The 26,409-nt window shown below is 44.4% G+C and overlaps 1 protein-coding gene across 3 annotated transcripts in view; it reads left to right on the top strand.

Moving 5' to 3' along the window:
- Nucleotides 1–26,409, top strand: part of LOC141786087 (rho GTPase-activating protein 6-like) — a 49,284-nt gene that overhangs the window by 3,478 nt on the left and 19,397 nt on the right. Inside the window, exon 1 of one of the 3 annotated variants that reach the window (XM_074664805.1) lies at nt 16,958–17,360. The exons of the other annotated variants lie outside the window; for them this stretch is intronic. Within the exon in view, the coding sequence (XP_074520906.1) occupies nt 17,319–17,360 (42 nt within the window). The 5' untranslated portion in view covers nt 16,958–17,318. Of the gene's footprint in view, nt 1–16,957; nt 17,361–26,409 lie in introns of those variants that run through there. 3 annotated transcript variants of the gene reach the window in all.

The raw sequence follows: 26,409 nt of genomic DNA, 5'->3' as shown, positions 1-26,409 counted from the left end.
ACACGTCCACGCTCCGCCAGGAGACGGTTCAGCCAAGATTCAACACAACATCCAGTAAGGTCTGCACAAATCTGGCTGTCACAACAGTGTCAGTGAAGAGTTGATTAAAGAGCGTCATAACGTCTGAGAAAAGGACGTCAGGATCCTGAAGCTTGGTCTTCTTCACAGCTATTAAAAGTTAAAACAGAGGGAATTCACTGTAAAGCTGCAAAATGAGCTTAAATATCAGGCTGTCTTTCTGGAGCTGAACATTCCTCTCTCTGCAGAGTCTGAGTCCAGCCCCCTCCAGGGAGCAGATCTGGATTTACGAACGTGAGTCTGCACCGCTGTAGTTTGATTATGGTCCTCATTAAGTTTTATGGGTCTGGTTGTTAATATGGTCAACGTACCAACAAGCTGGACTGACGTCTGTTTTTGAAGGCTGGATGTTATCTTCCACATAGTAACCGGGAGGTGGAAAAGAGCCTCAGCTACTGAAAAACATGCTCTGAAGTGCCCTCAAAGGTGGCAAAACACAAGCTCACACACACTACTGTTGATTAAAAATCATAAACACCCAAGTGCCCCTTTTAGGAGACACAAACACACTATAAAGTGCCCTCTTCAGAGGCAAAATGTGCGCTTAAGTGCCCACTTAGAAGGTACCATAGGGGTGCCACAGTGTCCACTTAGAAAGTAAGAATGTGTGCTAAGGTGCCCACCTGGGAGGCAAAAATGTGCACTAAAGTGCCAACTTAGGAGGTAAAAAAGGGTGCCTCAGTGTCCATTAAGATGGCAAGAATGCATGCTGAGGTGCCCACTTGTTCTGAAAAAATTTGTGCAATTGTACCAACTTGAGAGGTGTAGAAAGGAAGCCATAGTGCTTGCTTAGAAAGCAAGAATGTGTGCTAATGTGCCCACTTGGGAGGCAAGATTTTACACTATAGTGCCCACTTAGGAGGTACCATAGGGGCCCTACAGTTTCCACTCTAAAAGGCAAGCATGTGTGCTTAGGTGCCCACCTGAAAGGCAAAAATGTGCACTTTAGTGCTGACTTGGGAGGTGTAAAAGAGACGCTATAGTGTCCACTAAAAAGGCAAGAATGCATGCTTAGATGCCCACCAGAAAGGTACCTGAAAGAGGCACTAAAGTGTCCACTCAGAAGGCAAGAATGTGTGCTAAGATGCCCACCTGAAAGGTACCTGAAAGAGGCACTACAGTGTCCACTAAGAAGGCAAGAATGCGTGCTCAGGTGCCCTCCTGAAGTGCAAAAAAGTGCGCGATAGTGCTTACTTGGGAGGTGTAAAAGGGATGCTATTGTGCCTACTTAGAGGGAAACAATGTGTGCGTTAGTGCCCACTTGGGAGGCAAGATTATGCGCTATAGTGCCCACTTAGGAGGTAAAAAAGAGTCGCTACAGTGCCCACTAAGAAGGCAAGAATGCGTGCTTGGGTGCTCACCTGAAAGGCAAAAATGTACGCGATAGTGCTGAGTTGGGAGATGTAAAGGGGATGCTATTGTGCCTACATAGAGAGCAAAAATCTGTGCTAAAGAGCCCACTTAGGAGGCAAAAATTATGGGCTATTGTGCCCACCTGGGAGGTGAAGAAGAAACAGGCTTTAGTGCGCTCTTGGGAGGCAAAGTGCACACTTCAGTGCAGACTTAGGAGGCAGAAGAATGTGCAATAAAGTGCCCTCTTCAGAGACAAAAATCGACACCAAAGTGCATGGTTGGGAGATGAAAATAATGATCGTTAATAAATTTATTTTTTAGAAAGCCTTTTTTTTATCAGATGATCTGAAAGAACTACAGCCTAAAATAAAAACTTTAAAAAGATAAAAAGGAGGGGGCAATAAAAACAATTTAAAAACAATTTGATGCAGCAGAAAATTTAAAAAGCATCAAGGTGGCTTCAAGCTTTGCTTAAAAGAAATGTTTAATGCCCTTTTTAAAACAGTCAGTAGATTGTGGTGCCCTCCAAGTGTCAGGGAGGGTGTTTCACAAACAGAGGCCTTGTCTCCCAGGGTCCAGAGTCTGGATCTGGGTATCTGGAGGAGTTCTGAGTGGAGTGTAGGGAATGTGTTGAGGATGGAGGGATACCTTTGACTCAATCCTGGGAGTGATGTGGTCCTGTTTCTGCACTCTCATCAGGATCTAGCTGCAGATCTCTGGATGAACTGAAGCCTCTGCAGGCTCTTACTCAGGAAATGTTTTACAGTAGCCCTGTCTGGAGGAGATGAAGGCATAGACCAGCTTTTCAGCATCTGAGAAGAACAGAAAGGGGTTTGACTCAGTTCGTTTGATTCAAACTGTGTGATTCAAAGGTGATTAGGGGGTCCGTTTTGTGTTACAGTGCCCACTTTGGAGTCTAAAACATATGCTAAAGTTCCTTCAAAAACATGCAGAACTAATGCCTGAGCCTATTTTTTCTCCCCTCTGCTGCTGGTAACCTCTATTTAAGGCAATCTATAACGGTGGAGCTCACAGTATGGCTGCAGTTTAGAAGCTAACAGGATCTGACATCAACGTATGACTCCAGTGAGATGTCAGTACCTGAGAGACGCTGTATAATGTGTGGGAACGAATATTTTCAGCCTCTTCTCGTTCTGCTCAGAAACACAATACCTCCGTCACGGGGTAACACTCTGACAAGCATAACACGGTGTTGAAAAGACGCACGGAGCAGCGGGGCTTGTTTGGCAGTGTTTTACTTTAGCAATCTCACATCTCCTTTGGGATGTTTTCTCAACATGGACGGAAAAGGGGAGCAGTTTGAAATAGAGACGGACGAAAAAGCAAACATTAATTTCCGCAGCCTGAATCTCTCTCTGTGTCTGTCTGTTGCAGATTAAAGCTGCAGAAAAGCAGAGGGTTGAGTTACTTTTAGTGTGTTTTGGTGTGTGTGGGAGGGAATCTGAAAGGCTGGATGATCTAATTGTGCTCTTTTGGGTCTTGGAGGCATAAATGCTCACCCCCTTGGGTGCTGGTGTGTGTGCGTTTACAGTGACCTCTGTGTCCACTAATGTTCTCTGTAATGTGGTTTGTCGTGGGCCAGAGGGGAGGCATGGATGAGATTATCTCACATGTGCTGCAGCGCGTTGGATTTACCACTTCCTGTTTGTGAGCATCTTAAAATATATACATCAAGATGGTTTAATGTGAATTAAGAGCTTACATGCTGTGTGTGTGAGTGTGTGTGTGTGTGTGTGTGCCACACTCATAAGGAATGTGCATCTTCATATCCGCTCCTCTGGATGAAAAAATGAGCCCAAAGGAATAAAATGCAATTTTGTTTCCTGATTTTATCGAGCTCCGGTTTTATCCGAATGCAGAGTTCAACAAAGGACATCCTCCTTTAAACACTTCTTCTTCTTCTTTTTTTTTTAGTGTCTTTCTTCTCTGACCTAATCTAGCCTGCTTGCAACCCGTTCAACCTCACAACACTTTGGACTTTGATCCACTGGAAGAAGTGTAAATAAGCCGTGGATTTGCAGAAATGTCGTCCAGCAGGCGGCTTTGCAGAATTATTTATTTGGAATTCCAGGTCAGAGCTTCATGCCGAGGCCCCGGAGCACCTCCTGAAAAAAGGGCAGCTCCTGACCAAGTGACCCCTCTGACTTCCTCTCCTCTCCTCTTCACCCGTCTCCTTCCAGAAGCTCCCTCCTCCTCTCCTCGCTTTTATTAACTCACTTTACAGACGTCCTGGCTCGATTCGCTCCTCCTCGCTTAGCTTTCCAAAACGCTTTCTTTCTAATCTCCAGCTTAGGCTAAAAGCAGCAAGTGAAGCATAAAGCATGAGATCACACCGGTTAGATTTTACAATTGAAGAAGCAAGAAGCGAGCAGGCTGACTTTGTTGGACAGGTACGGCTTTTAAGCTTCCAAAGACTACACTGGAAGCAGACGTGGAGGCTCCTTTGTATGGAGGATTGAAGGGGCCAAATGATGACGTCACGGTGGTTACATCTCCAAACAGACCTGATCTATCTGACTTATCTCTATCCCTCCATCTCTTGCAGCTCATCACAGTCATCTACTCTGTTGAAGGATGTTTCCTGAGCAACATTCATTTTTAAACTGAGTTATCTCACAAAGCAGAGCATAAACTTTGGCTCTCATTTGGACTTTGTTCAGCCGTGAAATAAGGAGGCAGATAAAAGTTGGGAAAAGCAATAACAAGGGGAGTCAGCGTGCAGGGTTTGATGACAACTTTCCTCTTTCTTTCACTTTGACCTCTATGACCCCAGACCACTGGACCACCCCCTCTTTAAGGAATCAAAACAAAGAGACAGCAGCCGTGTGAGCTCTGCAGCTAAAAATAGAAACTAGCTCAGCAGACGAACACTTGAGATCCAGAGACGAAGAGAGGAGGATCTGCACAAAGCTCTGTCTAAAATATGAGCTGTGTGTGTCTCATTAAAGTGGAGGGACTGAACTGAGCGCCACTTCTAAATGTTTGGACACGAGCTCATCAGAAAGGCATCTTAATGAGAATGCTGACTGGAAAAGTGGAGATGCAGGTGTTTGATGCCATCTAGTGGCTGTTTCAAAGAACTACAGGATCAGTTTCATAGATACTGGACACATGACGCCAAATGCAAAACAGAAGACTAAAAAAGAGCACTCCAAACTTTTTCCTCTGTAAAGATTCTCAGGGAGTGATTCTTGTTTTATGGGTGAAAGAAAACAGTCAACCAGTGATATCTGGATAATCCCCCTGAGACCCAAGCTCAAATCAATCATACTCAGCCTGATAATTAAAAAGCTGAGAGGAGCTACTCTGTCCACAGGGGGGCAATAAACAAACACAAGCTGAAAGAGCTTTAGCATGACTCATTAAAACATGCTTTACTTAGAGGGAAATTCAGCCATTAAACAAGAATACCAGTTAATTGAAGTTGGAAAAAAATAAACAAACTAAATTAAACGACTTAACTGAGCGCAGAAGCAGGGAAGAATACAAAATTCGGACCTAGACTCATACAACACCCACCCCCTGATTCCTGTGCTGTGATTGGCTATCAGCTTAGTCAGAGGTGGGACTTGTGTCAAAATCAACTACTCTGATTGTGTGTCAGTAAAAACCATAGTCTGTTGAGGTCTCCACAAAAACTGCTCCCCCTGGTGGCTGGCTGCAGGATAGGTCAAAAACTCTGCTTCCCCAGTCATTCTAGATGGACTGTGGTCAAACTTTAAAAAATCAATACACCTGGTAGGAATGTTTCTCACATCCATATGCTGTGGGGATATAGAGATATTTTTTTTCTACAATTTTTTTTTTTTAGTTACTAGAGGTTAAAAACAGGGTTTTGAGTCATGTTTATCGATGATTGACACCTGTCATTCTTGTATATTTTTTCTGGATTAGTAAAATACATTGGGAAAAAAAAAAGAAGAGATTGGACCTTCAGAGAAATAAATACATTTTTTTTTGCACCAAGCTCTACTCAGATTCTCTTAGAGTCCCTCTGTGCAGATACTACACTACTACAACTGCTACTACTACTACTACTACTACTACTACTACTACTACTACTACTACTACTACTACTACTATTTGAGAAACCTCAATGGGCTACAGAAAGAATTTAGACAGTTTTTAAAAAAAATAGCACTTGCATAAGTCTAAAGCCTCTTTAAAGAGGAAGGTCTTCAACTGTTCCTCAAAAACATCCACGGGCTGTGGGGTCTGTGGGGTCTGTGGGGTCTGTGGTGGGTGGGCATGGAGTTCCACGGACATAGTGCAGCAGAGCGAAAGCCCGGCCCCCCATGGTCCACAGCTTAGTCCTAGGTGGGTGGAAGAAGTTTTGATGTGAAGATCTTGAATTCCAGGTTGGGTTTACTGGGTGAGGAGTTCTTTAAGGTAAGGGCGGATGTTTCCATGGATACACTGATGGGTGATGACAGCAAACTTGTAGTTGATTCAAGCGGTGATGGGGAGCCACTGAAGATGTGAAGACTTTTGCTAGAGGTGGGCATTACAGTAGTCTAATCTGTGGTAGATGTAGGTGTGGACAAGCCTCGCAGAATCAGATACAGTGAGGGAGGGGCGGAGTCTGGCCATGTTCTTCAAGTGGTAAAGACAGATGTTTGATGACAATGAAAGGTGGAGCCATCCTGTCCATTCTTTATCAGGTCTATGGTCAAAACTGACCACAAGCTGCTTTCAAAGTAAAGTCAATGACTTATTCTGGCCACCAGATGGTGCCAGTCAGCTGCCCGTAAACATTTTACGACTTGGCCAGACTTTGGGAACACTGCAGTATCTACACACACACACTCACATAAACACTCAGACACACACTTCACTGATGAATCACAGCAGAAATGTGGGTGGGCTGCATTGTGGACAGTCACAGCTGCACACATCTGTCTCCTCAACCTCTCTGTGTCATGACTATCTTACCAAAACATTATAAAAGAAGATAGCAGCTGCAGGCGGAGCATATTTCACAGCACTGAGGCCCAGCACAGCCCCGGTGGACGCTTTCCTCCTGAAATGTGTTCGCTTTAAAAGGATATTTCACAGAACGAGTGCAAACATTTACCTTAGGAGCATTCAAACAATGGCTGATTCAAACCGTTAAAGCAGTAAAACCTTCTGCTGTTGTTATCATTACGCTCTCCTGAAGTATTCTCATAAGAGATCTCCAGTGGAGTGGACGTGTTTGTACTGTCACCAACACCCACATATCAGCACACACACACTCACACACTCAGAAACATAACAACGTGTGTTTGTACTGCTTTAGTGGGGAACAGCGTCACTTCCAAGCACAGATCATATTCTCTCCTGCAGAGTACCTTCCCAGAACATTGGTGTGTGTGTGTGTGTGAGGGAGGGACAGAGTGTGTACAAGTTATTACTTTTAGAGATCCAGTAGTCCCCACATGACAGGAGAAAACTGCACTGCTGGCCTACTTTTGGACTTTAAGAGGGAACAAGCTGTTTTATTTTCAAAGAATTTCACAAAAAGCTTCAGCTCGTTAAAAATTAAATCAGATAAAGAAAACAGAACAGATTTTGTCTTGGAAAGGTTTTACCTTTGTGAGACACCTTGGGAAAATTCCACCGGATCAGGAAGTGACAGGGTTTAGTTTTCCAGGAGCAGCAGCCTGTTTGTGATAAACAAAAGAAGATCCTGGACGTTTGATATTTGGTGCTATGGCTCTGTTTTGAAAAACTACGGTGGCTGAGAAGTGCTAACAAAAATAAAGTTTGAAACACTTTTACAAACTTAACCAAATTTACATTTTGTGGAGCATTTTTACACTTAAACAACTCTGAACGTGACCCAGGAAGTGGTAACACCTGAGAGGTCAGTCAGTTTGTCTTGAGGAAAGGTATTGACGAAAGATATAAAGGTGTAATATTTAGAAAGTTTGAAAGAGTTTTGTCCCATTTGTGGAAACCACTTAAGCCAAAAACTGCATTTTTACTTTTTGTGTGGAAGGTCTCTGGAATTTTAGATGATGTGACAAAACATCCTGGAAATTTGCAAAATTGTGCACAACACTCCATCACATTTGGTTCTCCTATTTCTTTCAACGTTGTTTAAAAAGTCTAGAGACCATCCATAAAAAAGCTAATTTTTTGGGGGGGCTAAAGTGGGTTCCACAAAGTGGACGAAACATAATACACTCACCATCAACTTTTTATAATCTAGGGATGGGCATTAATTTTTTAATATTCTTATAGGCAATGATATAAAAAATGAAATATTTTATGTGAGGATGGCTTTGCTGGGGGAGAAGCATCACTTCTGAGGACAAAAACAAGATCAACAAATTGATAATAGAAGGCTGGTTCATTGACTGGATGGGTCACCTACGACAAGAGGAACAGGGCTAGATAGAAAAATGTGCTGTTCCTTGAAGACCATCCTCTTCATAGTATTTTTAACAGACTGAGAAGTTCTTGTAGTGATCGTCTGGTGATGCCTAAATGCTCCACTGAGCGACTCAGAAGCTCAAGTTCGTCATTTTAATGAACACGTATGACTTTGTCGCTTGTGATGCTCGTCCTGTTTTTTCATGTGTAGGTGTTGAGGGCAGCTAGTGAACCACTAACTTTGTATTGGCTCTTCATGATCATGGCATTTGGTATTTGTTTTTTGATTTTGTATCTATTTATGGTAAATGTCATGATGTGTAATGTGTGGATAAGTAGACTATGTGAACAGTGATTAATAGAGCTATCTTATCTTATCTTTGTCCTCTCTGTGGTCACTGTTTTATGCAGGATGCCGGAGCTGTTACGCATCAATTTCACATAAAAGCCGATGAGTGGGACAGGAAGCTGTGCACAGAAACTACCTAAAACATCCAGTGACTTTCAAAATAAAACAAACTGTGTCCAAATCAGTTTTTAACTTGACTACAACAACAAACTGACATAATGAACGGAGCCAGAGCAGGAGTCAACAGGTTGGAGGATTTACAGCCAAAACAAGAACAAGGAGACGATCAAAAATGGATCAGGAAGTGCAGGAACTCCTTAAAAAAAAAAGAAAAGTGTAAAAGTGTTTTGCTAACTACATTTTTAAATGTTCATTTTTGTTTTAGTTAATTTGTTTAAAGTTTTTAAAATTCGCAAATGAAACAAGGGAAGTAGAGAGTAGCTTAAGATACACACACTGGTCCTGCTCACTGATCAGCTTTATAAGACTTCTCCTTTTCAAAATAAAAGCCACCACTCCCTTAAAAAGTCTAAAACCAAAGCTGTTTCTTTTTCCACACGAGCGATGACTGTGCTTAACAAGATTAACAATGAGGTGTGTCACCCTGCCTTCCCGCTGAGAGCAGCAATTTGCCCTAATTTGACCTAATTGGAGGAGGTTTGGGTGTTACGGGGCTGCCAGGTTTCATGAGAGCGTGGGAAGAGGAGTCAGAGGAGAGATGTTAAAAAAAGGGAGGGATGGAGAAAATGGAGAAAGAGAAAGAGAGTGGAGTAGCAGTGGCGAGTTTGCACACTTAAACACACACACACTCACACACTTACACACACACCTGGGTTGGATTAGCTGGGGCTAGCAGGGAGGCTGTGTGTTAATGGAGATTTAATAGGCTCTGAAATGACTTACCGCAGTCATACGGCGCATGTGTGAGCTGGAGTGTGTGTGGATTTCTGTTTTGGATGTTTACCTGCATATCTTCATGCCTCCTGGTTTTATGAAGTTATTAGATCTTTCCATTTCACTGACGGAGGCCGACAGTGGTGGATGAGGAGCCAGCGCAGCGCAGCGGGCGATCATAACAGAGCTGAGTAGATGTTTAGATTTGGTTCATTGAGTGTGTTTACAGGATTTAGTCAGGAGCCTATGCTGGATTAAAGGATGCTGCTGGATTGGAGTGAGCATTGTGGCTTACTCGTGCTTGATTTTAGTGGTTAGCGATGGCATAAATGTTTTGGAGTTCCTTCTTTTGGACCTAAGAGGATGACATAATGAAAGTATCAATCTCTTCCTGCTTTTGCTTTGTTTCGCATCACTCTCAAGGATTTCTGACTCCAACTTCTCCGCAGACCCTGACTGTGAGGTTCTGTCTGTTGCCGTGGCAACATCCCGGTGATGTAAACACCAGCACCGCCGACCCTCGGCTGCAGGAGTGAGAACAAAGACAGCATCCTCTCTGAAACGTAAGCGCTAAGCGTTTGTGCGTTGAGAGGCTCTGACGCAGTTTGTGACAGGATTCAGAAGAGAATCATCATTTACATTTGAGCCAAACTTCCTCATATTTAGCATTGTGCTATACTATTTTCACTATAGGAGCGCTACGTTAGCGCTAACAGAGCTTAGAGAGCAGAATGCATGAAGCTACACATCAGCTGAACAGGTTAGAACAAGAAACCACTTCATGGTTAGACTGACCTCACACACAATAACTAGTGCAAAGCCAACTGGTATGTGTGTGTGTGTGTGTGTAGCATGATATGAGGTAGGGGGAGTGTGGGTGGAGCCGATGGGGGAGTCGAGCTTGGATTCCAGCTGCATTCCAGAGCTGGAAAAAAGGAGATGGGATGGATCTGTCAACCCCCCACCTCCTGTCCAACTTCCACTTCTTTCTTTCTTTCTTCTACACACACACACTCACACACTCACAAACACAAAAACAGAGACTCTGTCTGCTGGAGCTCATGTTTAACCACATGACGACACAGTCTGGGTAATGAGAAGCCGCCTCAGAACATGAAACCTTTGTGTATTTGAGGCTGGAGCTGCTACACTGTCTCGTTTTTTTGAAACATTTCTGATAAGGATAAATCTCTTCTAATCACTTCTTCAGACTCAACCTAACCCCTAAAAATGAAACACAACCTCATACCTCCACGTGCCGCACACTCAGATTAATAAACATCTCTGTCCATCTCCCTGATTAGAGTCCAGAAGGATGAAAGCACCCGAGCGGTTTGTGAACAGAGCATTCCTCGACGGCTGCTGTGTTTATCCCGCAGACTAAATATTTAGACCCCTGAGCGGAGAAGAAACGAACCGCCTGGTTTGATAAAGGTTTGATACGTTTCAGGCCAGGTGATCCCACGTAGCCACGTTTATGGAGTGTGTACAGCTACGCAAACATAGGATACACTGTGTATCTGCAGTTTTACACAAATACAGGCACATACTGAATGTTTGCATACATCTGAACTCGCACCTGACATCCATTTACATTAGAAACAAGTGAAACTGATGCCAGAATGAGCTGATTATCAGATGAAATGAGCGATATATAAAGAAGAATGAATGTGGCTTTGCTTTGATTAATTTGCATGTCCTTGTCTCTGTATGTGGTGCTTGTATGATGGAGTGGATTTGCATGAAGAGGACGTGATTATACAAAGTGCAGGCAATGCTAAGTGTGTACATTAGGCTTCTGTCTGCAGATGGACAGCTGCAGGAGTCAGACCAATGGTTGGTGTGGTCCAGTTTCTATTTCTAGTACAAGGAGTGCTTGCTATTTACTTGCTATACGATGTTACACTATAGAGTCAACTTCTGTCCAGTTCTGACTGCTACAGAGCTACTGGTGTTTTGGAGCAAAAAGTGACCGTGCTAACTGGTGACTCCCAGCCAAACATATCAGTAATTATCACCTGATAAGTCACCAGTTAACAGGGTCACACTCTACCCCGAAACACCAGCAACATCTGAGGATGTGTTATTAAATGTGTCTTTTTTATCCAACCTCGGGTTAAAAAGGTTCAACTGCAAATAAATGATGTAACTTCTGGATTTTATGTTCAAAGTCAATTAACCAGCCTTACTAGTATTTTCAAAATACAAAACCATGAATAGGTGTGAGAGAGTCGGATGGTTGGGAGAACGTCGGATTCAAGAGATACAATGTGGTTTAGGTCCTGGCCGTGGAACACTGGGCCAGCTCTATACCTTGCATGGGGGCTAGAGGACACATGGGAGTTTGCCCAACCAGTCCGTGCTTTGTGGACTTGGAGAAGGCTTTCGATTGTGTCCCCCAAGGTATGTTGTGGGGTGTGCTCTGTGAACATAGAGTCGATTGCCAGTTGTTACGGATTGTCCAGTCTGTATTTCCGGGCTGAGAGCTTTGTCCGTATTGCCAACAGTAAGTCAAACTGGTTCCCAGTCAGGGTTCGACTCCTCCAGGTCTGCCCTTTGTCATTGATTCTGTTCATTACTTCTATGGACAGGATTTCTTGACCCAGTCAAGTGGCGGAGGGAGTCAGGTTTGGGGGTCTCAGGATCCCATCTCTGCTTTTTGCGGATGATGTAGTCCTGATGGGCCTCATTGGCCTCATCGAACACTGACCTCCAGCGGTTTGCAGCCGAGTGTGAATCAGCCGGGATGAAGATCAGCAACTCTAAGTCTGAGGCCAAAAAAGGATGGATTGCCCACTCCAGGTCAGTGGGGTGGTCTTTGCCCCAAGTGGAGGAGTTCAAGTATCTTGGGGTCTTGTTCACGAGTAAGGTGAAAATGGAGCAAGAGATTGACAGACAATATCTGTAATCTGTGAAAAAGAAGGTATTGATCATGCATGGACACATGCATGCACATATTTCCGCTAGGAAAAAAGGTTTACCATGTGGCAGAATTTGTGACCCCATCTCCTTTTGCACAATGCTCCAAGTACAAGAAGAATACTCACACAAACATCATGAACTATCCAAGACACGAACGTCTACAGATTGATTGACTGATTGATAGACTGACAGTGAGACATGCAGACTCACAGATAATGATGGAAACTTCTCAGGATAACTGATCCATCTGGAGTCTGTCTCCTTTTCTCCTTCTGTACAAGAAAAACTCCTCCAGTTGCGACCACCTGCACTCGTCGAGTATCAACTCTGTTGCGTTGGTATATTATCTCCAGACACCTGAGCTTACAGTGGCGGAGTTTTCCTTTCTTTACATCACTGGCGCGGTCGCAATCAGACATCCTTAGGGACTTGAGTATTTGTAATTTGTTACTTCCACCCCTGGAAAGAACGTTAAGTTCATAATGAGATAATTTGTCACTGAGCACTCTGCTCCAGGCCTCTGGAGGTCTGTGCCGTTGTTAACCCAGCTCTAGTCAAGTTCTCAGATTCACTTCCTGAGCCAAACACTTGGTGCAAAGATGTCCCTGAACAGACCTCAAACACTCATTAGGACGAGTAAACACACACAAACAGTCACACAGAGTGTTCTGGAGAGAGATGCTATCCCTCAGCTAGCTGAGGCTACGCCAACACACTGAAGTCACATCACTCAGCGGACATTTATTCATTTCTACAGGCTGCTGAGCCAGAGAATCACTCAGAGGACTCTGGAGAGATCACTCAGTTTAGGCAAGAGTTGGTTCAAATTCTGTTTAGTGCATTTTTTTTTTCTTTCTATTAAAAAAAAAGTCTGGATTTAAAGGAAAAGTCATTTATTAATCTATCACAGGTCGGCTGTTTCTGTGGAACATCTCAGAGATCATTACTCAGGTTTGGAGAGTGTTTTCTTCGACCTAGAAGAAAAATTTGATGATTCTCTCCAAAATCTAAGCCCGTCCTCGTCTCAGATGACTCCCTGGATCTGGCTGCTTCAGCTTTGGTGCTATGGCAACAAGTCCAGTCTGTTTTCTGCTTTCGTGGACTGTGAGAGCATCACTCAGCAGAAAAAGAATACATCTCCACCATCGCTCCATCAAACCTCCTCCAGCGTTAAAAGTGAAGGGTGTGTAACTTTAAAGAGATATAACTGCAGGAAAACACACTCCTGGCTTCATCATCCTATTTCACACACACATCTTCTTGTTATTGTGCTGTCCGGCACAGCTGGCGAGCCGTGACACCATGGCAACTGTTGTGGCAGAAAACATTAAGACAGCGTGGGAGGTGGAGGACACTTGTGTGTGAGTGTGTGAGTGTGTACATGTGTAAAGGTGGAGGAGCTGAAGGAGCATCTGTGTGTGAAAAGCAGCTTTTATGAAGCAGACAACAGAGCCACTCCAGTGCACGAGGAGGACAATCAGGATGTGTTTAACATGAGAAAAGGATGTTACACACACACACACACACACATATACACGTGGGCAGGAGGATCAAAAATAAAGCAGGGAGCAGACTCAAAGTTCCAGGTGATGCTATATCCGTGTGTAAAAGTCGAAGCACCACCTCATAGACGCTCTATTAAAGCAGCAGACAGTAATGGAAACCTTTCACCCATCGCTCGGTATCCTCACGGAGGAAACTGCCAGCCGAGCGTTCATGCAAACAAGCTGACAGAGCAGCAGGCAGGAAGAGGGATGGATGGACCGAGGGGGTGGAAGGTCACATCAGCAGACTGAAACACGAGCAGACAGACGCACGCAGCGGATAAACATAGAGAGAGAGGAGAGGAAAGAATAGAATAGAATAGAATAGAATCAGCTAGCCAGCCTCCACCTCCACAGGGTCCAGGACTGAGCTTCTTCAGCAGTCTGTTCAGTCTCTGTCTCCTCGATCCTATCTGCTCAGAGCAGGTCAAGTTCTCCCATTAGCCATGTCTGTAGCATGATGCTACTCTGCCCTCTGGTATTCTCTCTGTGGCTGGGTTAGCATGGCTAGCTTGTCCATCTTATTGAAGCTAGATCTTACAATCCCAATAATGATGGATGGAAAGACCAGCACATTATCCTCACCTACTTCTCCTCACATTGTGGGGAAACATCTGGCCTAGCACCAGTTAGCATTGACATGCTACAGGCTGCTAACAGCTGATTTCACATGTAAACAATGCAGCCATGGTTACATGTAGGATCTCCAGACAAACACAGGAGCAAAAGTAGTAAAAATATCACTGAGACAAAACCACTTAGGTGTCCATGACCAATAAATGAGCTATACCAAGTAATGACCCACTCCAAATACAAAGATGATAGCAAGAGCGCGCTGACATGAAAAAACAGGTCTGTGATGTCAGTGGAAAATGGAGAAACACATTTTTATGCATTTGACTTAGATTCTACTTCCAGCTACATCTGCCTTCACTTTAAAGCCACGGCAAAGTTTGGTTAAAAAAAGGTTGTTTCACACGTTCAAAACATCTCCTCCTTTAAGACCGACGTCTGCCCCCAGGGTCAGGGTGAAGCGTTTCCACAGCAGAGCCGTCCTGACCTGCCAGCAGCTTTGAGCATGCTCTAATGGAGGTGGTATGGAGATGAAAGCCGTATAGAAACACTCGGCAACAACCCAAAATTCCTCCCCTGCCTTCACCCCCTCGTCTCTTGGCCCTCAGGACAGTATGGAGATTTAGGACGAATGGCTGGGCCTGTTGATGGAAGCGCACAGATTGAATCCAGACGCACGCTGTCGTCATGCTGTGCGTTCGTGTGTGTGATCAGCTCGTCTTAAAAACACACTCCTACGAGAGGGAAGCAGTCTTATCCCCTTAAAGAGGCTTCATCTTCTCATTTTGTTTGTTTGTGTCTTTTATATTTACCCACTAAGTGAACACACATTGCTTCACACACACTCACACACACATTCCCCAGCTCTGAGGTCATCCCCTGGAGCTGCTTTGTGCTGCTCCTGCTGTAAATTCATTTATGTGTGCCCAGTTTTTAAGAATCCCCCCTCCTTCCCTCTCTGGTTCTCCCTTTTCTCTCGTTTTCTCTCTCTTAACGCCCTGTTCTCGGGCCGTCTTGTGAAACTTGGGGGTCAAAGTTCACCGTGTGAAAGAAAGGGAGATAAAACACACTGACATGAAGCTAATAAGCGTGGAAACACGAGCTGGACGTCACAAGTTATGTCGTGTCTGAAGCGTTTTTAGCTTCTATTCTGAAGAATTACACATTCAAAGGAACTGATCCAAGAGTTAAATTCTCAACCCTCTCTGACCCAAGCGTCCTCTGAGGCCAGGGCTAAGCGAGGCTGTGAATGTGATGCAACACATGCTTTGATCGGGGGCCCTTGCAACATCTATTTTGCAAGTGTTTAATAAACAGATCGACGGGCGCTTGCAGGATTTTTCTCTGTCATTTACTGGATCGTTCTTAAAGCACTTTAACAGAATACTTTCCACTCCGAGGGGTGATTTCACGGCTCAGGCATTTAGGCTTTGGACGGAGGGAGCTGCACCTCCTGCACCGAGCGATGTAAACAATAGTTTTTTTTTTCAAAATGATGAAATAAAAGAAAAAATTCTGAAACTTAAAGATGTGTGTCGATACTTCTCGTGTTTATTTTTCCAGTTGATCCAACATGCACCTCTCATTAATAGATCGTCTGTCTTTTTCTCTCCTCTCCTCTCCCACAGGCTCTGTGTTTTGTGTGTGTGTGTTTTGTGTGTGTGTGTGAGCCACGGTCACCCTGGGACCACTGAAACACCATTTTAGGAGACAATGGGCCCCTCCTACGCGGCCATAAAACACAGCGTCTAACCTTAACCACTGAACTTCAGTTGTTTTCAGGGGAAGAAAAAAACCCCTCTCCTCTCCTCTCCTCTCCTCTCCTCTCCTCTCCTCTCCTCTCCTCTCCTCTCCTCTCCTCTCCTAGTATCTTCAACCACCACCGTCCAGCTCACTTTATGGCTGAGTCACTTTATCTCTTATCTCCTCACGTCCCTCTTCACATTCCTTAAATGACTCTGCAGCATCTGATAAGCCTGACGTTAACTCACCCATTCATTCACGTTTGTTAATGCTCATATTCACCCGCTACTGGGCCTTTGTTTTTTCATACTCGTGTTTTTTTTACGAGGATTGCTCAACACTGCTTCCACATTAAGTATTACTCAAACCCACACCATGAAATCATTTGATTTTGCAAACAAGCGATCAAAGCTGTGGAATCGACCGCTTAATTCCCCTCGCTGTGATTTATTTGCTTCATTAATGAGGCCACCAAAACATCCTCTTTCCAAAGCCTTGTTGTGGACTTGACCACCGTGCATCAAAGATGGAGAAAATCTAATTTTATCTCAGAAGTGAAGACTGAGACTCAGTGGAGTCTTTCAGAGTCTGGCCTTATCAACCACTGCTCTCCAAAACATCCAAGAAGAACCTCAGATTGATAATCAAGAGCTTCTTCCTCCTCCTCCTCCTCCTTCTGAGCCCCGCCTCCTCCTCCTCCCTCCTTCTTTGTCTCTGCTTGGCTCAGCCTTTCAGTGTCACATACCTCCTGCTTATCTATGTAGGCAAAATGCAATAAATGCTTAATGCATGCAGGAGTGATGTGAGTGAGTGAACAGGTTTCCTGAGAGCTAAGGAGCAGAAAACATGTCATGGCTCAAGCTTATGGCTGCAAAAATAAGAGTCTGTGAAAAGGAAGTGAGGGCTTTTAATTTGAAGGGACACTCATTTTAGAAATGCATCATTAGGAGGATAAGTCGCACACATTCTTTTCTGTAAAATAAATTCGTTGTAGGTTTTCCACCCCGCTCTTATTTTGGTATCATCCACATGCGCGCTCGTTTTATTTTGAAAGTCTCTCCCGGAAGTAGTAATTCTCAGCCTATCCGACTTGACAGCCGCCTCCCTCCCTCTCTCCCTCCCTCTCTGCCTCGACTGGCTTGGTTCAGCATCTGTCTTCATCAGACTCCGCGGAGCGCGCGGTATGGATCCGTTGCGCATTACGCACTGTGGTGTCCTCCCTGGCACAGATGCTCCCCTGACACGCGCGTCTACCCCGGCGTGAAGACACTCGCTCTCGAACGCACGCGCTGTGGGTAGCTCGCAGTTACGTAGAGACCCTTTAACCCAAAGGAGAGTGAAAGCTGAAGAGATTCGTGGAGACTGTTGTTTTTTCTCGCTGCGCTTTGACGCGCGAAAAAACACTTTTGGACTTCTCCGTCAGGATATCGTTTTAATCTTTTTTAAAATTTGGGATATTTTTATGTGGATACTCCTCCTGAAACATGGGAGACTCCGTGTTCCTCGACAGGCACAACTCCTATCTTGTAAGTATGTTTTTACTGCTTCTGAACTAATTCAAACGGCGCGTGCTGCATCTTCTATTGGGGGTGACGCGTGCGCACGCTTTCTGCAAACGAGCGCGCGCGAGCGTCAGCGACTAACAGGCGCACTGATGTTCAATTTGAGGACCTTTCTTCTTTGTCTCCCTGTGGAACAAGAATCATGCGCAAACAGGTCCCATCTGAATAAATTTAGACGCAAATGTAACTTTAACCTTTAAAAGTTTCCCCTGACGCACACACAGAGGCCTCAACATGCAGAAAATGACTTCCTGTGATGGTTTTAGTGACATGTGGTGTATAAAGCACACACACTTATGCACACAAGACCACACATGTTTCCTGGTTTGAAGATGAGACTTGAAACCTGCAGCAGACAGAGTTGTTGTTCTTGTCACTGCGTACACTCAGCAGCTCAGAGCACACATGAGGGCAAAACACACACAGGTATGGGTCAAGGCTGCGAGGAAAGATGACGGCATCCATGAGAACCGCGCCTCTGAAATGAGACACTCAGCAGATTTTTTTTTAGCTTGATTATTTTGCTTTTTGTGAGATGAGCGAGGGAAGCAACAGGTTTTTTTTTGCAGAGCAGGTTCATGTGAATGCGGGAGCCGTGTCGGTTTATGCAGCAGAGACAAATTTAAACAAGCACACATGCTAGTGTTTTATCATCTGCCCTGTCTGTTTCCATCCTCCTCCTCCTCCTCCTGCCCTCTCCAGTGGTGAGGGATCCTCCGCTGACTGCCCCAGCGGTCTGTCTCCTCTTTATGAGCAATGTTTCTGTGGCTGGGAGCTCTTGTAAAAGCTACAAGCGTTGATTGGAAAACAATACAGTTTTCTTTGGCTGGCCCGGCGGCATGTTGCGGTCTGGATTCTGTGCTCTGTGGTGTGAAAGTCACATGGCTCGCAGTAAAAGTGTCGAAAAAGCATCCAGGAGCAGGCAGATGAGGATTCAGACTCGTCTAAGTGACTGTCACCTCTCCAGAGAAATCCAGATTTATGTCTCTGTTCTCTCATTCTGTTTATTCTAATCTGCTCTTCTGTGAGCTCTGGAAAATCACATTCACAGCCTGTAGAGTCGTCAGACTGACTGTGCCATCCAGGGCACTTAAGGTGAAGCAGGCAAGCTTCGATATCAAGCAGGAAGAGGTTGAAATCTTAAACTTTACAGCATCCTTGGCGAAAAACGCAGATGTACCACTCTTAAATGTTGGACTGGGGTAACCTTTGGGAGTCAGGATCATAAAGAAGTCAGCTGAGGTAGTGGAATCCTCTGGGTTGTGGTTTCTTCTGGTCGTACCCCCGTGGAGGTATCAAATTTTGAGATCCGTGGGGCAGAGTGTAAAAACAGTGGAGGGGTTTAACAGCTTCATGATTAGCCGGGTAAAAGGGCACGAGGAAGACTCCAGATCCCAAAAACAGGAACTGACTGATGCAGGGCTTGGATCTATTATCGAACAAGTCGTAAAATCTCATGCGCCGTCTGCCAGGCTGTGAGAGGAAATACAGTTTGCATTGAAATGGCGTCCAAAGAGCGTATTCTTCTTCTTTATAAGGAAAGAAATTCATTCGGACAGCAGCTAATAGTCAAAAATATATCAAACCCTCCTCCTGGAAACCTTAAACCGCTGCTTTATTACACAACGCAGCAGGTAACAGGGGTAAGAGTTACATCCTGACGATGCTCCACCACCGAATGCTATCAAGACTTAAAGCCAGGCTGCTGTTTGCTGTCAGATAAATCCTCAGCACTCAGAAGAAGCAGCGACAAGAATGTAGAGAAATATGACCGAGGGGAGGTTCATGAGGGAAAACAGGGTCGTGTTAACGTCGGATTATGTCTTTCCAGGAATATTTCTTCAGTATAAATAAATCAGAGTCCAGGTGATCAGACTGGATAAGCAAGGAGTATGGCGTCAAAGCCTCAAAGTGACGCACTAACGTCCAGAAATGAGTTCCTAAGCGAGATCTGTCAGATCAGGTTGCTAGGCGGTGCCCTGTTGCAGCAGCTCTCTCTTCCTTGTCCATTTCTTGTAATTTTTTCATCTCTTTTTCATCATCTTTGCATTTGGATATGTGAAATCAGCTGTAAGCAGCCTGTAGCATGTCAGTGCTAACTGGTGCTAGGCCTGATGTTCTCCACAAGGTGAGGAGAAGGAGGTGAGGATGATGCGCTGGTTGTCAGGTGTGAGCTAAGAAGTGACGACATTGACCTGTCCTTCCACCCATCGTTATTGGGAATGTAAGATCTATCTCCAATAAGATGGACACGCTAGCTATGCTAACCCAGCAACAGAGGGAATACCAGAGGGCATTAAAGGCATTTTCTTACATTTGTTTTCTTGATTGCTGCTGTGACTCCCCCTGAATTTTTGGAAAAATAAGTATTTTCTATTCTATTCAATTCTCACACACAAGTTCTGTGTCACTGTCACAGACGCTGATGACCTGTGAAGTCAGAGGTCATGTGCACGGTGAAGTAACGCGCCGTCACCGAGTGACAACAGAGGAATGAATGAACAAGGAAGTTTTTAGATGCGAGTGAGATAATCCTGGAGAGGAGCCAGCGTTGGCGGCGTTGGCGGCGGTGGCGGCGGGGAGGCTTCTTCCAGAAGTCAAATAATGCTCGTCTTGTAGCTGAAGTGTTGGCAAACTGTGCAGCTTGTCGGCTGGCTCATCAATCATTCAGCGGCAGGGTTTATTTGTGAAGTCATTGATTGTTTTTTCGATCTCAGGTGAGACTGGATTAAAACAGACTCTCGATCTGGTCACAATGGGAGTATTGATGAATCCATCATCTCTCATCGCCAACTAAACAGAACACGCTCCGTCCTCGTCAATCCACCCCTCTTCAAACACCCCCTCTGGTTTTTCTCGTTTCTGTCCTTCACCTCAGGATTTCTCTCTTCTCCCTCACTCCACGGAGCCCAGAGCAAACATTTTATAACCTCTCCTCACCTGCTCATGTGTGACCTGGTTCCATTGTAGGAGGTGTGTTTGTTTTACTTCCCGGCTGCTCCCAGAACAAACAGCTCCAGCACAGAGAAAGCAACAAAAGCTTCAGTCACATTGGAAATTCAAATAACCGATCAGTTCGCACTTAGATCAGCCTCAGGATGGACATTCCTTCAACCGTCCTCATGATGCGACCTCTGATTGGACGGCTTCAGCTCCTTCATCGTGAGCACAGAGAGTTTATTTACATTGATCACAAGTTCCCTCAGCACACCCTGACCCAAAGAGAGAGGCAGGAGAGGAGGCTGTGCACAGGAATCATTTTGAGGTTGAAGAAATTTCTTTCTTGAAACTTTGTTTTAAGGACATGAAGGTTATGTCACAGAAACAACATCCTGAAACGAAACTGTGACACATCAGATCTCCCAGAATCCTTTCTGTAAACACATCCACAGACATGTGTACCATGGGATTATGATGGTACAACGGTCAGCTGTCTGTTCTCGAGGCCATCATGTGATGCAACAAACATTCCTTTACATTCTCCTGTTGCATGCAACCTCGTCATGACAACCTGTCCCTCATTTTTCTCCGGAGACCCCGTCAGGGGACGGCGCTTGTTTTATTATCAACAGCAAAAGAGAAGTCCGCCCTCTCAAAGAACTTGTCTTTTTATGGAGATGGAGGAAGAAGGCCTGAGGAGGGGGGGAAGAAACTGAGCCGAGGAATCGCAGAAGAGAAAACTTCTGGATGCAGGAGTCGAAATATGCACTCGAGATGTTTGAAGGAGTTTGATTTACGGCTGAAACTCTCGCCCTGTTTTCTGCATGACTTCATCCAGAGGTGGTTCTTTCTTCTGGGAAAAAAAGAAGAAAAAAAAAAAAGTGGGGGAGTTGTTAAAGGGTTCAGGAAAAGGTCAGACATGTTTCCTGGCTGCTTTGTGCAGAATCCATGAGGGCATGATGTCCACACGTACATCACGGTTTGGGAATTCTGCAGCATGACCGACTCGTTTCGCATGCTCTGCAGAAAAAAGCGCGATCAGGGCCCAACATCCTCGGTATGAAAAACTCTTTAATCCTCTTTTTTCACACATGCTGATGTTTGCAATCAACAGCCACACATGAGTCATGCACAGAAAGCAGAACTCTGTGCTAAAGACTCAGAACAGATTGTGCCTTCCAGAGCAGAAGTCTCCCCTCATACTTTCAACACTGCTTGCAGCTGTTGCCCTTCGGTTCGTGCTCTCCCGGCTTTGGATGTTTTCGTCAAGAAAGTGGGTGAGTTTGCATTTCGTAGAAGCTTTTCCCACAAAAATCACTCATCCATTTCCAGGAAAGGATGGACATGATCGTCTGTTTTACAGCTTCAGTGTGTCTCAGAGGTCAAAGGTCAGAGGGAAGAGTGCTTTCTCTAACAAGGTGCATGTGTTTCTGAGCAAAGAACGCCGTCTCTTTACATCTGTATGAGCCGCCACGCATAAATCCCTCCATGCAAAGAGATTTTAGAGGATAGAATCGTAGATAGAATCCGCCTGATTCTGGTGTTTACGTCACCTCCTCCATCAATCACTCCTGATCTGAGTCGCTCAGATAAAGTCAGATGAACTCCAGGAAGTCAAACTCCCAGTCTGGTGACGTGAGATGAAGGTGTGTTTGGGTTATGGTGTTTTCCCTGCGAGAGGGTGCGTGTGCACCCATGCATCAGGCGAAACCTTTTACACGTGTGTGCCCATGCATTTAACTTGTAACTTGTGAGGATCGATGTGTGACCCCGGGAGTTCAAGAGGCCTTTCACTGAAGCTGGATTAGCTGCTCTTAAGGCTGCCACTGGAATGCACACACACACACATACACACACACACGCCTGATTCATCGAAGGAACACTCACTGTTTACCTTCCAGTCTATTAATGTCCCCGCACTCCAGCTCTCCCTGTCTGTTTTCTCGCTGGGAGTAGAGTGGAAATTGGATTTGGTGAACGCAGCGGGGAAATAAGGAGCTATTTTTATCGTTTGCATCAGCCTATGGCTCACTGCGGATGTAAATTCACCATTATTGATGTTTATTGCAGCTGTAGGGAGCTGCATATGCACAGCCGTGTCTTTTTTAAAGAGTTGTGAAAAATGGAGTGGCATGAAGCGCTCAGGTTACCGCCATGTGTGCTGGTCATGAGCATGCAAACAGGAAACCCTCGCTGACTGATTTAACCCCATCCGTCACGCTCTGTTTGTGTTTGCACCAGTCGACGTGCCATCACTCATTACAGCAGCGTTATGATGACGTCCTGTTTGCTCTAAAGCTTATAGAGCAAAAGTTTACAAATGACTGATCGCTGGCATCGACAAGCAGCAGTCTCCAAAGCTGAGTGAATCTGATATTACTGCTTGTTTTTCAAACTAAATTAAGGGGAAAACCCGCTCTGCTATTTTCATGATAAGGATGAAAATAAAGCATCAACAAACAGGGAGACTGAGGGACATTTTCAGGGTTAAATTTGGGTCAGAAAAGTGGGGAAGAAGTTCGAAGAAGCATGTCATCACCTGGGAGGAGGCCTCAGGGTAGACTCAGAGCTCACTGGAGGGATTATGTGTCCAATCTAGCCTGGGAAGGCCTCAAGTTCCCCCTGGAGCAGTTGAGGGAATGTTGCTAAGGAGAGGGGAGTCTGGGTCAGTTTGCTTGGACTGAAACCCAGAGGAAGTCTGGATGATTCTGAGCGATCATTACATTTGCAATAATATCGAGATATGAGCAAGATTTTCTAACTGCAAAGGCTGTGATGTGATCATGTGACTTGCTTTAACTAGTTGCACAGTTAGGGGTGGGCATGGAAAACCAGTTCCTGTTAAGAATAGATTTGAAATAGTTCAATCCATCTTCATCATATTATTACTCTAAACCTATTCTCCTCAGCTATCTTAGCTTAGCAGTTAAATAACGTTTCCCAAAAAAATCTGATTCTGGATTTTCTGCTTGAAGTTTTACTGAAGAAGCACTGAACACAAAGATATTAACATTACTCTCCCACACTAGATTCCTATTCAACACATTCAACATGTTACACATCTCCTCATTCAGATTAAGATATAAGATTAAGATTAAGATCTTCTTTTATAATCTCTTTGCTATACACACACTTACGCAGAAACAGCACTTAGCACAGGAACCTGCACTGATTAGAGTGGACAGAGTGACTGTGCTGCACTCTTAGTATGCAACTGAGCAGTTGGGGGTTTGGTGCCTTGCTCAAGGGCACAGTTCTCAGACATTTACACCAACACTTCTTCAGCTATCAGCCAAATTCCCACTCTTGGTCCGCGCTAAGGCTTGAACCAGCTTATGGTTTGAAATTGCTAAACCAAGTCCCTATGGTCTGAGCCACTGCCACCCAAAGTTGATATGCTAACAGTTAGCATGCATCAATTTAACTTTGGTTTTAAAACAGAATTCTAACTTTCATCACAGAAATGTATCACAGTAAGTCTTAGTAAAATAAAATGAAAAGTCTAGATGTTTCCAAACAGGAAGATTGTGCAGGCTAATGGCTGACTCCATAACTACGGCAAGATTCCAAACATTTTAAAGCATTTCTTTTTTTTTTTTTTTTTTAACATCTTAGGATATCACGATCAATTGGCCAGTTTTTACCTATAAACTCAACAAAATGTTGTTGACACAGAAAACCTGTGGAGCTATTTTTTGTAAACTGTATTTTAGTTAAAGTAATTTATTACTAACATAAACTTTTGTTTACTCTTGTAAGGCAGAATTTTGTTAAGTTGTGGTGAGCGCTTACAACTGTATCTGATTCTGAAGTAGATAAATTAACCATCTTTCATGTTATCTTAACATAAGCCCAGCCTATAAGAACAAAGACAAAAAATACACAAGAAGAGGACTTTCAAAAAAATAATAATTGCAGATTAAATCTTTCAAGCAGATAATTTCCCTTGAAATGGAGCTAAAGCGCTGCTACATGTATGACATAGAGGTTACCTCTTATGTAATGTATGTTCAGCTTAGCCAAACATGTGCTCCAGCCCCTCAGCTGCTATCAAGCTTCCAGCTGTGCAAGTGGAAACAGCTTCTTATGCAGGAGCTTTCCACAAACACTGCTCCAGAGTCAGATGTTGCTTCTTCAAGCACAGCTTTAACTCTCACTGATTTTCTCCCTAACGTGGAATAACAGACAAAAATGTTGACCAATCAAAGTTACACTAAGCTGCGACAGGCTGGTCAAGTCGTGGTCACCCACATGGAGCAGAAGCACCAGTGGGAAGGTGATGAGTCGTGTTGATTAAGCATCTTATCAGCATTTCTTCATCAACTGCATGTTTTCCTGCAGACTGATCTGGACTCTGCAGCTGACCCATCTGTGAACCGTGTCACACATGAGCACGCACACATGTGCACTGTCACATCCAGTGTCCACAGAGAACAAAGCATTGTTGGGCTGTGACGGGTGTGGCGAGGGTCTCCAGGAAGTTACACTTGGCTAAAACTTCCTGGAGTGAAGCGAGGTCTACGGTTTGAAAGCTGCAGTCTGATTGTTTCTGGAGTGTTCTGTGCTCCAATCAAAGGTTCATTGTTTCACGATTGATCAGACTCAGCTGGGAGAAGTGGGTTTGAAGACTTGGTGGTTCGGATCTTTTGTTTTTCACAGACATCAAGAAGAGTCTCTGAGCCATCTGCAGCCTCGAGGCCTGAAGTCTGTCGTGTGTCAGCTCAGTCACGCATTCCTCTGTGGACGTGGACGACGAGGCCTCAGAGTCAATCCAGACTTCTTCTTCTTCTCCTCTGCAGACTTTTCTCACCTATCTTCTTCATGCATGTTTTCCTCTTTCTCCCAAAGCGTGTGCAATCATCCCAACACATGTGTGACCACATGCGAGGCTCGTGCGCACACACTGCATGTAAACGCTCCCATGTGTGGAGCCAAAAAAGCGACCGCAGCCCTGCCTCAGGCTCTGTCGTCTTCATCATCAACATCGTCCGGATTCTGTGAAGCAGCAGGTTATAATCCTCGCTGCTCTTTAACTACCTCGCAGGATTAACCAGGAGGGGGGGGGGATCCGGCGACCCACGTGGAAAATAAAGAGTCTTACAGAGACTTTACTCTGATCCTGCTGTGTTTGAACGGACACGCTCGGAGAAAGCACAGAGAGGGAAATGTGCTGCACTTTTCAGTCCGGCTCATGTTCTCACCACTGGTGCGAAAAATAAACGAACTATTCCCTTAATAGGATCAACGTGTAATCTTACGCACACTTACATGCATGGAAAATAAAGACGGAGGTGTTAAGTAAATGCACTTTAACGCTCATCTGTTTCAGCAGGAGGTGTTTGGATCTACGAGACAGAAAGAATGAGAAGTATGGTTGAAGCAGTTCAGAAATGAGGCTTATCTTTGGAAACGGTTAGAACACACTTCCTCTGAAGCATGTCTCACACTTTCAGATTATCTGCAAGGACAGGAAGTCTTTTTAGAGATGAGAGGAGCCTAATGTTTCAAGAGAAGTTGTGTGAAATCAACTCTTGGAAAAAAGGAGAAAAACTGAGTTTTGCTGTTTTGAAAAGGGAGATTAAAGCCACACTGCAAAAAACTGAAATCTAAGAGATGACGTCTTTTTTTCAGTAAAACATGTTCTTTTAGATTTAATATGAGCCACATTCACCAGATCAGTCCAGGAAACTGTCTAAATCAAGTTACTTAAAGACAAAAATGAGGTCTGGATTGCTTGAAACAAAAAATCTGCCAATGTGATTAAGGAAAAGTTTCTTGTATTAAAACATAACTCTTTATTCTTCTTTCAAGAAATTGGACGGGCACATTTTTCTTATCCCATTCCAGTTTACACAGTAACGGTTTTAGGATGAAACTAGGATGAGTGAGAACAGGTGTTGGGTATCAGGATGATACCTGTACTTGTGAAGGCTCCTGATATTCAAGATAAAAAATTCTCACACTAAGGAAAGACCAATTACTCCTCCCTTTACGTCCGTTTTAAACTATGTTACCATCACTGCTCTCATACGTTCATATGCCCTTAATGTTGACATTGCACCACCAGCATACA

This window comes from Halichoeres trimaculatus, unplaced genomic scaffold (assembly GCF_033239565.1).
Source record: "Halichoeres trimaculatus isolate MK-OKI-2021-1 unplaced genomic scaffold, fHalTri1.1 fHalTri1_scaffold_24, whole genome shotgun sequence".
Lineage (NCBI taxonomy): Eukaryota > Metazoa > Chordata > Actinopteri > Labriformes > Labridae > Halichoeres > Halichoeres trimaculatus.
Note: the sequence above shows the minus strand (reverse complement) of the source record. Positions and strands in the feature narration are given on the sequence as shown.